At 36.4% G+C, this 15,681-nt stretch overlaps 1 protein-coding gene across 1 annotated transcript in view; it reads right to left on the reverse strand.

Moving 5' to 3' along the window:
• LOC126495767 (vomeronasal type-2 receptor 116-like) overlaps nt 1-9,271 on the reverse strand; it is a 43,249-nt gene extending 33,978 nt beyond the window's left edge. Inside the window, exon 1 of the mRNA XM_050133365.1 lies at nt 9,075-9,271. Coding sequence (XP_049989322.1) covers nt 9,075-9,271 — 197 coding nt within the window. The remainder of the gene's footprint in view (nt 1-9,074) is intronic.
• Between the last annotated feature and the right edge of the window lie 6,410 nt (nt 9,272-15,681).

Genomic DNA, 15,681 nt, shown 5'->3' on the forward strand with positions numbered 1-15,681 from the left:
TGGTTGGGATAAATTTATTTTTATTTTATTTTTTATTTTTACTTATAAATTTCTACCTACTCCCCTCCTTGCATTTCCCTTGCCTTCCCCCTCCTCACCACATCCTCCTCCCTCTCCCCCTCTAGTCCAAAGAGCAGTCAGTGTTCCCTGCCCTGTGAGAAGTCCAAGGTCCTCCTCCCTCCATCCAGGTCTAGGAAGGTGAGCATCCAAACAGACTAGGCTCCCACAAAGCCAGTACATGCAGTAGGATCAAAACCCAGTGCCATTGTTCTTGGCTTCTCAGTCAGCCCTCCTTGTCAGACATGTTCAGAAGATCACCTCAATGGGAGAATGGTAAAGAAAGTGTGGAATATATACATATTAGAGTACTACTCAGCGGTAAAAAAACAATGACATCTTGAATTTTGCATGCAAATGGATGGAAATAGAAAACACTATCCCGAGTGTGGTAACCAAGACCCCAAAAAATGAATATGGTATGTACTCACTCATAAGTGGATTCTAGCCATAAATAAAGGACATTGAGTGTAGGAATAAGCCCAGCCCCTTAGGGGGCGTGTTTGCCTCCAGCGAATGTTTACTTATAAATTGGGCGAGCAGGAGCCTGCGTGCCCCTTCTGTTTTCCTGGTCTCCGAGGAACGGTGGTTCTGTAAGTCTATTTCCCCATTAAAGCTGTATATATTTTTACAATCTGTCTGCATTCATTTACTCTGTTACAATTTGGCACCCAACGTGGGGCTATCTTCCCCCCTGCCCTGGCATGGGGGTGGGGGGGCGCAAGCTGGATCTTTCCCAGCCTTTGCGAGCAAGATTAGCTACTGGAGTTTAGGAAGCGCGATTGGACTCAAGTGCTTAGCCCGCTAGCTAACACAGCACACTTTCAGGTGCCGTTTTTTAGTTAGTGACTCGGGCCCCAGTGCCAAGTCCGAGATACACTTGGCCACTACTGCCCATTTGGCCCGCCTGCTCGCCGGAGAAATTAATCCCTCCCTGCCTCCCTTGGCTAAGTTTGCAGAGGAACACCGCTGCCTGAATTAGCGGAAGCTCAAGTACCTGTGGTTTTTGCAACAAAAGCTACCACAGTGGCAGATTTGGTCTGATACAAAGTGACCCCTTCCGCGACCACTCTAACTCCTCAGGAAGAACAGTAACTTTCAGTTTTGAGTTGTTTCAGACCGGCTCTGGCCTCGAACTCGTGATCCTCCTGACTCTGCCTCCTTCAGCAAATCCTACCGGCGTGCACCACCACAACTAAACTAGAAGGTGGACCCAAAGGGGAAAAATATGTAGTTATTCTCCTGGATATTGGAAGGAGACAAGATTGCCAGGCAAAAATTTGAAACATGGGGGTGTGGGTGGGGGATAAGGGGATATGGGGAGAAAAAAAATTGAAAAGTGGGGGATGGGGAGAGCTTGAGAAAATGGGACAGTTGGGATGGAGGAAGGGTGGATATTGGAGCAGGGAAGTATATATCTTAATCAAGGGAGCCATTTTAGGGTTGGCAAGAGACTTGACTCTAGAGGTGTCCCCAGGTGTCCATGGAGATGTCCCCAGCTNTTAGGGTTGGCAAGAGACTTGACTCTAGAGGTGTCCCCAGGTGTCCATGGAGATGTCCCCAGCTAGATCTTTGGAGAAGAGGGATCCTGAAATGGCTCTATCCTATAACCATACTGATGAATATCTTGCATATCACCATAGAAACTTCATCTGGCAATGGAGGAAGCTAGAGACCGACACTGGAGCACTGGACTGAGCTCCCAATGTTCAAATGAGGAGCAGAAGGAGGAAGAACATGAGCAAGGAAGTCAGGACCGCAAGGGGTCCACCCATCCACTGAGACAGAGGGGCTTATCTAATGGGAGATTACCAAAGCAAGCTGGACTGTGACTGATGGAGCATATGATCAAATTGGACTCTATATTTCACTTCTTAACGTCTATAGTTTAATTCATGGGGACTCATATTTGTAAAAGAAATATAACTAAAGCTTAATTCACACACTTTCTTTTAGAAATTTTAACATCCCACTTTCTCCAAAGGAAAGGTCATCTGAACAAAAGCAAATCAGAGAAATTCCCCTTGTAAGAGACATTGTAAAGAAAAGAGCCCATCAAATATCTACAGAATGCTGGACACAAACATAAAAGAATAATTCATCTTTTCAGGATCTCATGGAACTTTCCTCAAAATTGACCACATACATGGTCACAAAGCAAATCTCAAATGATGCAAGAAAAATAAAATAACCCTCTGCAACCTATCAAAGAAACAGAGATTAACCTGAATATCAACTTAAAGAGAAAAACAAAAAGCTTTCACACTGATAAAAAATAAAGAACTCTCAAATGAATGATGAGGGAATCAAGACAGCAATAATGAAATTAACGACTTCTTAGACTTAACTAAATAGGAATACTACATATACTCAAATTATGAGACAAAGTGGAAACAGTGGTAAAAATGTCACTTATCAAGCATTTTACAAAAAATAGGTTATATCTTCTACTATCAGTCTAAAACACACCTAAATGCTCTAGAACAAAAAGAAATATGGGCATCCAAAAGGAAAAGGCATAGGAATAATCAAAATGACATCTGTATTTAATAAGTTAGATGAAAGAGAAAAATAAAAATAGGCAATGAAACTAAGAATTGATTCTTTGAGAAAATCAAGCTTAATCCTTATCCAAAATAACTTAAAGGTTGAATATATAAATTAATAGAATCTGAAATAAAGAGGAGACATAAAAATATACATCAAGGAAACCTAGATAATCATTAGGTCTTACTTAAAAAACTTACAATAACACAATTCAAAAATCTAAAAGAAAAGATAATTTCTCACTAGAACTATCAGATTAAATCAAGATCAGAGAATCAATAAATGTACTTCTGCAACTCCTCAGGAAATAGAAACAATCTTTAGGAGTCTCCCATTTAAAGAAAGCCCAAAGATAGATAGTTTTAGCAAAGAAGATTAACAGATATTCCAGTAAGAGCAAACAACAGGTTTTTTTTCAGGTTATTTCACAAAATATAAACAGAAGCTAAATTGCCAACTTCACTTTATGAGACCACAATCATCTGATACACAAACCACAAACAATTTGATTATGAAAGAAAATTTTAATGAATTTCCCTTTTGAATATCAGTATAAAATACATTCAGACTGAATCCAAGAATATATCACAAAGATAAAGACCAACTAGGCTTTATCCCAGAGTTTGGTGGATGGTTCTAAATATGAAAATCAGCCAATATAATTCACCATATAAGCAAATTGAAAAAAAAATACAAGATCATAATCTAATTAGATGCTAAAATTCCTTTGAAAAATTCCAACAGACTTTCATGACAATAGACTTTGGGAAAGTGTAGATTCAGGGAATATACCTCAACATAATAAAGCTATTTACAGTTCTCCTGGGGCCAACATAACAATAATAGGAAAAAAAACCAAAACATTTCTATTAAAATCGGGACCAAGTCAAGGTTGTCTATGCTCTCTATGTCTATTTAACATATTATTGGAATTTTTAGTAAGATCAGTAAGACTGTCAAAGAACATCAAAAAGCTACAAATTAAAAAGAAAGAATCTAAAATAAAGGTATATGCAGAATATATGAGACAATATATATGTGATTCAAAAAATTATAGCACAGAATCACTACAGCTGAATCACTCCTAAAGTGGTGGGATATAATATTAGGTTAAAAAAGTAGCCATCCTATTTAATAATGACAATGAGACTATGGAAAAAAAATCAGTAGAACACCCTTTATGATAACCAGAAACGATGTAAAATAGCTCTATGTTCCTACATAAAGTAAGTGAAAGACTTTTATATTGTATATTTTGATTACATTCAAACTATTATATTATATTCAATGTTCCCAAGAGTGATGATTAAGTTTGAATTGAGTTGGAGGGTGTAGCTAGCTACTAGCTGAACAAAATTAACCACAGAAGTTTTGCAGGAGAGAGGACAGATACTCAGAGGAAGTAATAGTGGGACATTAGAGAAGAATTTGATTCTTTTGGATGGGGAAAAAAGAGATCTGTGTGCATTTGTTGCTTTTCTGCTACTACTCTGATTGTTCAGGCTCTTACACTGATAGCTGACTCCTGAGTTTTCAATGATAAAAAATAATTAGCTAAAAACATCATCTGCATTCAACTCTGGGCACAAAATCAAGAGTTAGCCAGTCACCCTGGGCTTTGCAGCTATTTTAGTGACTGCATCCACAGGTGGGTTTTCCTCCCTTGCCTCCAGTCATCAAAGCAAGTCTGTCATCTTCCTTTTCCAGTCTCTTACAAGAGTTCCTAGCTGTTACCAATTCCCAGAGACCGAAGACCACAGGCCTTAAAGTTAGCAGGCAAAGGAACTCCAAATATAACTATAGTTGCTGGCGGATCATTGACCAGCTCTTCCTAAAGGCAGCCCCATTCCCTCACATCTTGAAGCAGTTTCCTCTTTTGCACATTTCCATGTCTACTTTAGTGGCTTGTTCTTTCTTTCCATGGGTTGCAGCCTTTCCATGGACCTCATATTACAGCTGCTTCTTCTTCAGTTGAGCTGCTTCATCATAGGTAAGAACTACACACACATACACTCATAAACACAGAAACTGCTATACACAGAGATACTCACATCCATAGAGAAATAAATGCATATTACAGCAACATACTCATTTATACATACTCACCCATTTGTGCAATGACACACAGATAAACACAGTGGCATGTGTAGACAGAGAGACATATAAAACCCAAAGAAACACAGAAAGAGAATATGCAAAAGAGATAGATAGACACACATATATGCATATTCTCAGACAAATACACACAGGGAGAAATACATGGATACAAATAACCACATAATGTGAGAATGACATAGAGAAATTTTTGCACATATACAAAGACATAACAACAGGCACACAAGCATACATATCAACACAGATATACATGTTTTCAAGAACATATAAAGAAATATGAAGAACATACACATAGGCACATGAAGAGACATGTATTGACAAACATTCACAGGCAGATATACATAAAAAACTCCCATATAGAAAGACATAGATACAAGACAAATTCATGCTCACTTCTAAAAACAGATACAGATGCAGCTATACTGAAACATACAGCAAACACACACACACATATACACACACACATAATATATATAATATAGCAACACAGATATAGACCCAGATACAAAGAAACACACAAACATACAGGCATACAAAGTGAGAAATCTCCATTCGCATAAAGGAATATGCATGTATGCACAAAATTGAATCACAACACAGTTTCTTCTGTAATTACTCTCAGAGTTATATGTGAGGTCCCCAGACTCTACATGGGGGAAGAATCAGTTAAGGAAACTTACGGAAAACATCACATTCAGTAACTTACCACATATGTGACAATTAGCAAAGGAGTGTTCATCTTATCAACACGAGGTCATTAATAACTAAGGACTGATATGTTTTCAATATTAGTATGGAATGATATTCATGTGCTTTGTAGCAATCACTAATTTCCATTGACAATTAGTTTCTTCCCCGTCATTGCCTGTATTGGAATTTTATATCAAAGCCTAGATTTATTTACACAGAGAAAATTGTTCAGAAATTTTTCTATATGGTGCATATTTCTTAAAGTATTAGATTTTGGCATCTGAGAGACTCTAGGCACTATGACATTGATGACACTGAATATCATCCAATAAAAGAAACTCTGCTTTCAAAAATTTAATATCAGATGTTTTCCTATCGTCCAGTGACTGTTTATCTTATTGAAGAATCTCATGCACTGCATGGGACACAGTATGCACAGCACTGTATACATCATAACTGACCTCACTAAAGGCCATGTCAAATGTCTGTACCATTAGTCATTCCAATGATGCATTGAGTGAGAACTTCACTGTCTGATACTTAGAAGCTGATACGTCTAAACTTCATCTACCTAATCTGGCCAGGTATTCATCTGAGTATTTGAGATTGGTCCAAGTAAGGTCAAAATTTAAAAAGCATGAATCTCAGCAGGTAGGTTTGCAAAAGTTAACATCCCAAGTGATGAGTCAATTGTGAAGTCTCTATTTCTTATAGAGACATCCAACCTACTGTGAGGTCGTGACCCATATTCTTTGTATACCTAGTGATTCTCACATTCTGAAGCACACAGTCAGAGAACTGTCTGTGTGACCATAAATGAAAAATAAGTTGTGGATGATGTCATGATTTGGTTATCATATACTTCAGGTCTTGACAAGTATAAAAAACATGTTAACTGTGATTATAGTCATAAAGTCAAAGCAGACTGTATATTTAATATCACTTTTTTCAGTTATGAGAGAACTTGAGCACCATCTTCATTGTCTGAAATGGGCATCCCAACCCAGTTCTAGATCAAGCAAAGCATGAAAGAAATCATGGCCAGAATTAAAGATGCATCATTGTGGGCCATCTGATACAAAGAAGGAAATTGATCACAATCACTTAGGATAGTGGACAGGTGCATAGATGGGTAAGCTGAATGAACACAGGGAGCAGCTAAAGTAACATGCACTCCTAAGAACTTAAAAACACTGTTCTGCCAAGTGTTCTAGAAAACTCCCTCACTTGTTAATCTTTTCTCATCTCTGTTACACACAAGGAAATGTAAAAGCCCCATCAAGTCTCTGAATAGTAGCCCATAACCTCACATTTTGACATCCATGTGTGGCCATTATCTTCCTCACACTTTTCTTAGCATCTGGGAATAGTACAAATGAAGACAAGGATTTCTATCAAAAACATCCAAAAATACTAACCTGCTGAGATTTGTAGAGACCTGTGACGAATCCTATTATGACAGATGTTGTTCAATAAGGTCTTCTAAGCGTCATAGTACACCTGATCTTGTCATTACAGACATAGTTAGGGGGAGTTTCTTTATTTTGTTTAGATAAAGTGAATGAGACTGTGTAATTGTGACCCAATATTATTGCACTCCTGCTGGTAATAGAAACACTGGTAACATATTTGGTAAAATATCAGGATTCTTGCTACATCACCAATGCAAAAATTTAAGAACAGAGCAAACCGGCAGTTTTCAGTTTGTGTTCTATAAAAGGCAACAGTGTTTATTATGGACAGAGACCTACATATGATTATTTGTAGTAAAAAGAAGGATTATCCCGTACTGGACAATATTCCCAACCTCCTTCAATAACTGAAGCAAATATCCTGTGTTGTGAGTTTGGAAAGACATACGTTGCTGAAAGGTTAAAAATACTTTAAAAGTTCATGAAAGTAAATCTCCCATCAATAAGATGAGCCATTTGCAACTTTCACAGAAAAGGCCATGCATCTCTGATTTTTTAGTGCTTGCACAATGGATAAATAAAAGGTACAGGCTTTGGTGGTACAGAAAAGCTTATCATATATTCAGTTTGAATTGAGCAATATTAAAAGTACACATAATGCATTAGCCAAGATTCAGGTAAGTTTTATGAAACAAACTTAATCGGATGAGGCATTCAAGGAATGACTGGTGAGTGCACAGTAGTCTTTTAGGGATAATGTTTGGTTCTTGTACTAATAATTTTTTCATATTTAGTGGACAATATAGTTAATATATTCCCTCATGTCTACCATCACTATCTTGTATTTTTTATCTTTCTGGTTTATCGATTAAAGGTACAAAATATTCTTTAAATATTTAATTTTTAATACATTTAACTATCAGACTACATTTGATAAATAAATTGATTTGTGTGTATGGACGTGAGAAATACTCTTATAGACAATAAAAGGGAATGGATTTCAAAATTTTCAGTAAAACTGGTTTTTATTTGCCACTAGCCTTGAATGCATAATGATACACCTACTCCATATCATAAATGCACAGATTAAGAGCCTAAACCACAATATTGTCCAAGTATTTAATGCTTACATAGGTAAGTTCGATGGAATTGTACCTGGTATATCTGAACAACTTAAATTTTCTTGTACAGAGCATCTTTTGTCTACGTTTCCAGCTATAAACTCACAACACTGGCATGCAATTGAGAACCATGTACATCTGGAAATTGCACTGAGATTCGTTTGTGCCAGTATCACAAGCTTGTAAAGTACAATAATATAAAGTGTGCAATGTATGGAAAATATTTATGAATTTTTATAATATAGTCAACAATACCATTTTGTGTTCATGTTTACCATTAAATAATATTAACTAACTCCTACTAATAATAATAATTAATAACTCCCATGTCTTCTTACACATTAGCTATCATATGAACAATAAACAACAAACTCAAACATTCGCTTTCATACTTAATGGTGCATTTAGACGTAAAAACAATTTATTTTCTATTTTTATTTCTTACCATTGTGGTATCTTTATGAATAAATATAAGTATTTACCTCTACATGTTGAAATAAAAAAATCTTAAAATATTTGTTATTACTTCATGGAAAATGCCATCAAAAGTTTCGTATATACTCAACAGGTACTTGAGATAAGAACTTATGGAAGTGAAACACTAACTCCTGCACACTAAACATTAGGAACTGTTGATGATTTGAGCTCTGGGGGTGGCATAGTGATCAAAGTGCTATATTTGAAAAGAACAACCAACAATGCACAAAATCAAAAGTGCATAGTGCATAAACTGGTAAAAGACAAAGCTATAATTAGTAAAATTATTTAAGAGAAAAACAAGGCATAAATTAAATAGTGTTGACAGTGAGTAACCAGTTTAGATCTACAGAGAAGAGACGGGTGCTTCTTAAATAATGGCTAAAAGCTAGTAAGTAACACTCTCAAGTTTGAAAAGTATCACATGCTGCAGCTGCAATCAGGTAAGTGCAAAGAAAGTAAGCAGTCACCACTATTAGTGACAACTCATATTCCAAAGAATGCAAACGTATCATTTATACAACAAAAAATTTTTACTTTAATGAGACAGTGAACACTGTCCTATGCAAATAAAGGCCTGTGGTTGTACATATATTTCTGACCCCCTGTGAAATATTTATGGTGACATTTACATAGACAATTCAAAGAAACTTACTGTATATTCAGAATGTGGTTGAAATAATCTTTCTCCACAGGCCGCTGCTCTGTTATAAGGAAGAAGACACAACCTGTCAACAAATCTTCGTCCTTATCTTTATTCTCATTCATTCTCCAAAAGCACCTGGGTTGAGTGAACCTGGACACAAGAAGTGGAATGTTCAGGAAAAAGAAGAGAAAAATCAAAGCAAACATTTTTGTCCCTCTTGAAGCCTGGGCAGTGTGTGTGGTGAAGATCAGATCAGCGCATTATATGGGTACCCATATTTTCCCACCTGCTTTTATTTCTGCGGCAGCCAAAGGAGAGGCTATTTGTGTATCAAGATTCCTTTATTTCCCAGTTGATTCCTCGCCTCTGGGGAATTTGGACACTTTCTTCCCCTATGGCTGTGCACCTGATATGCATGTGGTCAAATTTGGTTCAAAAATACATATGAGGAGAATTAAGGTAGTTTCATGACATCATTTAATTTTGTGGAAATTACGGCTCCATGGGGGATGTCATTTTGAGAAAAATTTGGGGCCATGACTGCCAGAACAATATTTTTATGTTAATGCCTTTAGAAATGATGTCAGTGGCTTTCGCTAGATGATCCACATTGAGACAGGAAAGACACAAAAAGTCAAAATTCCTAGTTGCACACTGGGAATTCTTTCACAAAATCCCTGTCAGGGAACAACAGTTCCATGGTTAGAGAAACTGAGTTTCACACAGCTTGCACAGTGGGGTTTATACTACAGGACTGACAGTAACAGAATATCTAACCAAATACTGTGCTTCCTTTGTCTTGAGAACAAATAATCAGCTGCAATTCTAAATATTTCTGAATCCCGCTGTTCTTCAATCATCCAAATTCCCATGAATCAGTTACATTTACAGCATTATAAAATGTTTTTGAATATTCAACAAGATCACTACAGATTCTGTGTTCTACATTTCAAACACTCACTAATATCTTTTATACTTCCTCCATACAATGAATAATAAATAGAAGATAAGGCAAATATTTTTTCTATAACATAATCTCCCTCATATCTCCCTCCATGAGCATCAGTTTTCATAGATCAATTAGTCATTTGACATTTTTTTCTGCTTTATCTGTAATTTACTACAGTTTTTTTTCTCATTTTAGATTCTGTAGTGGTTGTGAATATGTCTTGTGAAAATCTGCAAAGGAAAGGAACACTGTGAAGTGAAGTGACCATGTGCTCAATGAATATTTTGTTTTCTTTTGCCTGAATTTAAGCAAACTTTTTTTTAGAAAAATTTACATATTTACCAAGATAGAATTTGCTCAGGACCAACATCTGGATACATTTCAGGTTAGTTACTCATAAATACTTTTCATACCATTTTCCAACTCAACTGTTTTGCTTGCCTTCTAGACCCTGCATTGCCACTGTGAGGGTGCATTGATGAGTGTGAGCAGATGAGTCTCTTTCAGTGAATGGATATGGACTGCAGTAAAAGCAGAACAAAAGTAGGGCATGGAGGCCCCAAAATATGAGCTTATTTCCACATTGACCCAAAATCTTAGAGTTGAAATATACCTCTATTCCTCAGGGTTATTATGTTTCTACCTCAAAGTTCCCATGTAGATTTAGATCAGAGAGTTCTGCTTTCTCAAGGTTATTGTCAACACGTGTTGCTAATAGCCAGTCCTTGTATTTCAGGAATATAGAGTAGATATGCTTCTACCTCAAACAAAAGTCTCAGGATACAACTAAGGTTCCATTTCCTTTAGAGGTAGCATAGGATTCCAACCAGGGAATAGTTTGCCTATAGAATGTTTTGAGCTAGGGTGTGAGCAAGGCTTGCTTTGTTCTAGCAACAGAATATTTAATTATGGATATACCCCATAAGCTTGAGCAATTGTTCTATTCATTTTCTTGTATCATAATGATGCAGCTTTTTTTTTTTTTTAAATCTTACTCCTACCTTTTGGGGCTTGGAGTATTTAAGCAATTGGAAATTATATGTGGGCATTTTCAATATTTATTGGAATCCCCTTCCTGCACTATTCTGTTTTACTAATTTAAAAAATATTTGTATTCTTTACTAATTTTTCTAAATCCCCACACCCCTATACTGGCAAGTGGTACTTTTGTCGAGACTGGTCCCCAACAGTAGTGTAAGACTTTCTCTGCTTGGTTGTAAGATTTACTTAGCATTTGATGAGGCAAACATGACTAGTGTTCTCCTTTTGAATTTAGTACATTTAAAGATCGACATGTAAAAGTACATGAGCTATGGTTCTGTGATGAGCTGTCCTGGGGGGCTAGGATGTGACAGAGAAGGATATGATAGGAAGAGTCTTCCGTAGGAACACAAAACAAATTCAACTTCTTATTTATGTATTTATTTATTTTATACCAACTACAGTTTCATCTCCCTCTTCTTTTCTCAGTCCTCACCGACCTCCCATCTGCCTCTAACTCCAAACTCCTCCTCTGTTTCTGTTGAGAAATATCAGCCCTCCCATGGATATCAATGTGACATGTAATTCAAATTTGTAGCAAGAATAAACACCTTGCCTTGTATTAAGGATAGTCAAGGTGACACAGTATGAGGAGTATGATCCAAAAATCCTGCAAAGAAGTTTGAGACAGCCCCTTTCTCAGGAAATTGAAAATTGTTCTAACTCAAGAATCAGAAAAAATCCTCCTTCAACAGTGCAAATGAAATTTACATCAGTAAGTGTTTGGCATTATATCCACTTTTGTTTTATGTGTATAATTACTATTATTTTAATTAATAGATAACATAAAAGATTCCATTATATCATACTCACATATGTGTTGTATGACCTTCCTCAGTATTTACCCCTCTGTTGCCAATTATGCTTACCTTACTACAAATTCTATTAGTTCACAAAGCTTCCTTCTCACTTAACAATGTTTGTGTACTTGTCCAGTTTAGCATACAAGTGTAATATTTTCTTCATACTGGCATTACAGGGTATCCAAATCAAATTATTTCAGGCATTCACATCTATAATAATAATACCTCTTCTATCCCCACCCCCTTCACACACAAAGACTATCACTGTTACATTTGAGTCTAAGGAAAATCTGTATTTCTGGAGTCTGTTCAGGTAATATGATGACCCAATTCCTGTTAATAACATCTTTGAATTCTTCCAGCTTGAGGAGAAGCCCCTTATGTGCAAATAAATACTATGAGGTTTTAATCTTAATTCCAATATGAAGAGAAGTATGAATCCAGCAATCTATATGTTTAATTTTATCATTGGTTCCAATAGTTAATGAGTTGTATGGTGCGTATCTATTTATTTATCTTTCTTTTTTCTATCAAAAATGTTTTAATACAATTTTTCTTCCTTTACATAGCTATCTACATTACAATTTCCTTTAATATTTCCATTCCACCCACCTGCCTAGCCACTGTCTAATCTCCAGAAAGGGTAAGTCTTCCCAAGGCAAGTCAATAAAAACTGATACTTCAGTTTGGGGCAAGACCAGGGCCCCTGCCCCTATATCTAGACTGAGCAAGATATTCCTCCAAAAAGAATGTTCTCCAAGACGACAGTTCAAGCCAGTTGAAGGGAATAATCCTTGTCCACTTCTTTGATTCCAAAGACCTTCTAAGTCTCACAGCTGTCCTGTGCATAAGTGGTCCTAGGTTGATCCTATGCAGGTTCCCTCACAATCAGTCCAGAGTCAATGAGGTCTCACTAGCTTAGGTCAGCTCTTCCTGAGGGTAACAACATCATAGACCAGACCCCTTTGCTCAATTTATCACTCTACCCTCTCATGGATTGGTCTTCAGAAGCTAGGCCCAATGCTTTACTGTGGATCTCTGTATCTGCTTCTATTAGTTATTAAATGAAGGTTCTATAATGACAATGAAGGTACTCATCAATCTGATTAAAGAGGAAGGCCAGTTTAGGTTTCCTCTGCACTATTCTTTAGAGTCTTAACTGGGGTCATCCTTCTAAATTCCTGAGAATTTCCATGGTGCCATGTTTCTCACAAACCCTTTGCTGGTTCCCTCAATCAAGATATTTCTTTTCTTGCTCTCCTTCACTGCCCTTCCCCCTTCATGAGCATCCTGTTCCCTCATATTCCCTCTTCCCTCTCTTTCTCTCTTCTCGCACCTCTTGAACCCTTCCTCCATATTCCCAAGATTTTCATGAGATCTTGTCTGTTTTCTAATCCTAGCAGGATCCATTTATGTATCTGTTAGGGTTCTCCTTGCTACCTAGCTTCTCTGGGATCATGGCTATAGACTGGTTATACTTTAATTTACATGTAATATTCACTCATGAATGAGTATATACCATGGTTCTCTATCTGTGTCTAGGTTATGTCACTCAGAATGTTTTTATATATAATTCTATCCATTTGAATGCAAATTTGAAGATTTCATTCTTTTTAACTCTGACTAATAATCCTTTGTGTAAATATAACATAATTTCTTTATCTAGTCCTAAGTTTAGGGGCACCTAGGTTGTTTGCAGGTTCTGGGTATTACAAATAATGCTTTCATGAACATAGTTGAGCAAATGTTCTTGTGGTAATAGTATGCATCCTTTGGGTATATTCCCAAGAGTGATATTGCTGGGTCTTGAGGAAGACTGAGTCTCAAATTATCCAAAACCACAGCAATGTTTTACAAAATGGTTATCCAAGACTGTACTCCCACCGGTAATGGAGGAGGGTTCCCCTTACTCTGAATCCTCTCCAACATAAGCTGTCTTTGGTGTTTTTGATCTTAGCAATTCTGACTTCTGTAAGATGCTATCTCAGAGTCATTTTGTTTTGCATTTTTCTGATGGCTAACAATGCTGAGCAATTCCTTAATTGTCTTTTGGCTATTTGCAGTTCTTCTGTTGATTATGCTCTGTTTAGATCTCCACCCAAATTTTATTAATTATTTTATAATGTAATGCTTAGTTTTTGAGGTTTTTTATATAGTTTTCAAGATCAGTCCTCTGTCCAATGTGGATCTGGTGAAGATACTTTTCCATTCAACACACTACCATTTTGTCTTAGTGATTGTGTCTTTTGTCTATAGCTGCTCTTTAGTTTCAAATGGTCCCATTTATTAATTGGTGCTCTCAATGTCTATACTACTGGGTTATATTTAGGAAGTCGTCTCCTGTGCCCATAATTTCATTGATAATTCCCACTTCCTCTTCAATGAGGTTCAGTGTGATTGGATTTTGGTTGAGGTTTTTGACCATTTATATTTAAGTTTTGTACATGGGATAGATGGATCTGTTTGCAATCTTTTACATACTGACATTCAGTTATGCCAGCAGCATTTTTTGAAGATGCTTTCGTTTGAATGTAAGAGGTCCTTCTCTCTGTGTGTTGCCTTTATTGGTTAATGAATAAAAAACTGCTTTTAGCTTATGGTAGTGAAGAACAGAACTATTTGGGGAAAGCTAGGCTATATATTGGGGGAAAGAAGGGTCAACTCAGAGAGAAGCCACCGAGCCTTTGGAGATAGACACTGGGAAATTTATCCAGTAAGTCACAGCCACATGGTGAAATACAGATGAATAGAAATGGATTAAATTAATATAACAGTTAGTCAATAAGAAGGTAGAACTAATGGGCCAAGAAGTGATTTTATTAATACAGTTTCTGTGTGATTATTTCAGGTCTAAGCTATCCTTGTGGCTTGGAAACATCGAGCAGCCTCCCCCTCCTTGCAACACTTTTTTTTCCCACTGTATAATTTTAGGTTCTTTGTCAAAAATCAGGTATTCATAGGTGTGTTGAATAATGTCAGGATCTTTGTTCCAATTCCATTTGTCTACCTGTCTCATCTTATGTCAATACCAAGCAGTTTTTATTACTGTAGCGCTATATAGTAAAGCTTGATGTCAGCGATGGGAATTCCTCCAGACGTTTCTTTATTGTAGAGAACTGTTCTGGTTATTCTGGATTTTTTTTCCATATGAAGTTGAATATTGTTCTCCAAGTTCTGTGAAGAATTGTGCTGGGATTTTGATGGGGCTTGCATTGAATCTGTAGAGTCTTTTTGATAGGATTACCATTTTTACTATTTTGTCAATACATATAGAAGAGCATGGGAAATCTTTTAATTTTCTGACAACTTTGGCAAATTTCTTCTTCAATAATTAAAGTATTGTCATACATGTCTTTCACTTGTTTGGTTAGTTTTACTCTAAGATATTTTATATTATTTGTGGATATTATAAATGGTGATGTTTTCTCATTTCTTTCTCATCCCCTTTATCATTTGAATATAGAAGGGCTATTAATTTTTTTGAGTTAATTATATATCCTGGCACATTGTTGTAGGTGTTTAACAAGTGTAGGGGTTCCCTGGTACAGATTTTTGGGTCACTTATGTGTACGACCATCTCATTTTCAAATAGTGAGAGTTTGACTTTTCCTTCCAATTTGTATTTGTTTAATTTCCTTTTGTTGTTTTATTGCTCCTGCTAGAACTTTGAGTACTATGTTGAATAGATATAGTGAGAGTGAACAACCTTTTCTTGTTCCTGATTTTAGTATAATTACTTTGAATTTCTCCCCATTTGAAGAGATTTTTGACTCTTGGCTTCCTCTGTATTGTTTTCTTATGTTTATATATGTTCCTTTTATAC

The sequence above is a fragment of the Alexandromys fortis genome, unplaced genomic scaffold (assembly GCF_014885135.2).
Source record: "Alexandromys fortis isolate MF-2015 unplaced genomic scaffold, M_Fortis_MF-2015_v1.1 scaffold_565, whole genome shotgun sequence".
Taxonomy (NCBI): domain Eukaryota; kingdom Metazoa; phylum Chordata; class Mammalia; order Rodentia; family Cricetidae; genus Alexandromys; species Alexandromys fortis.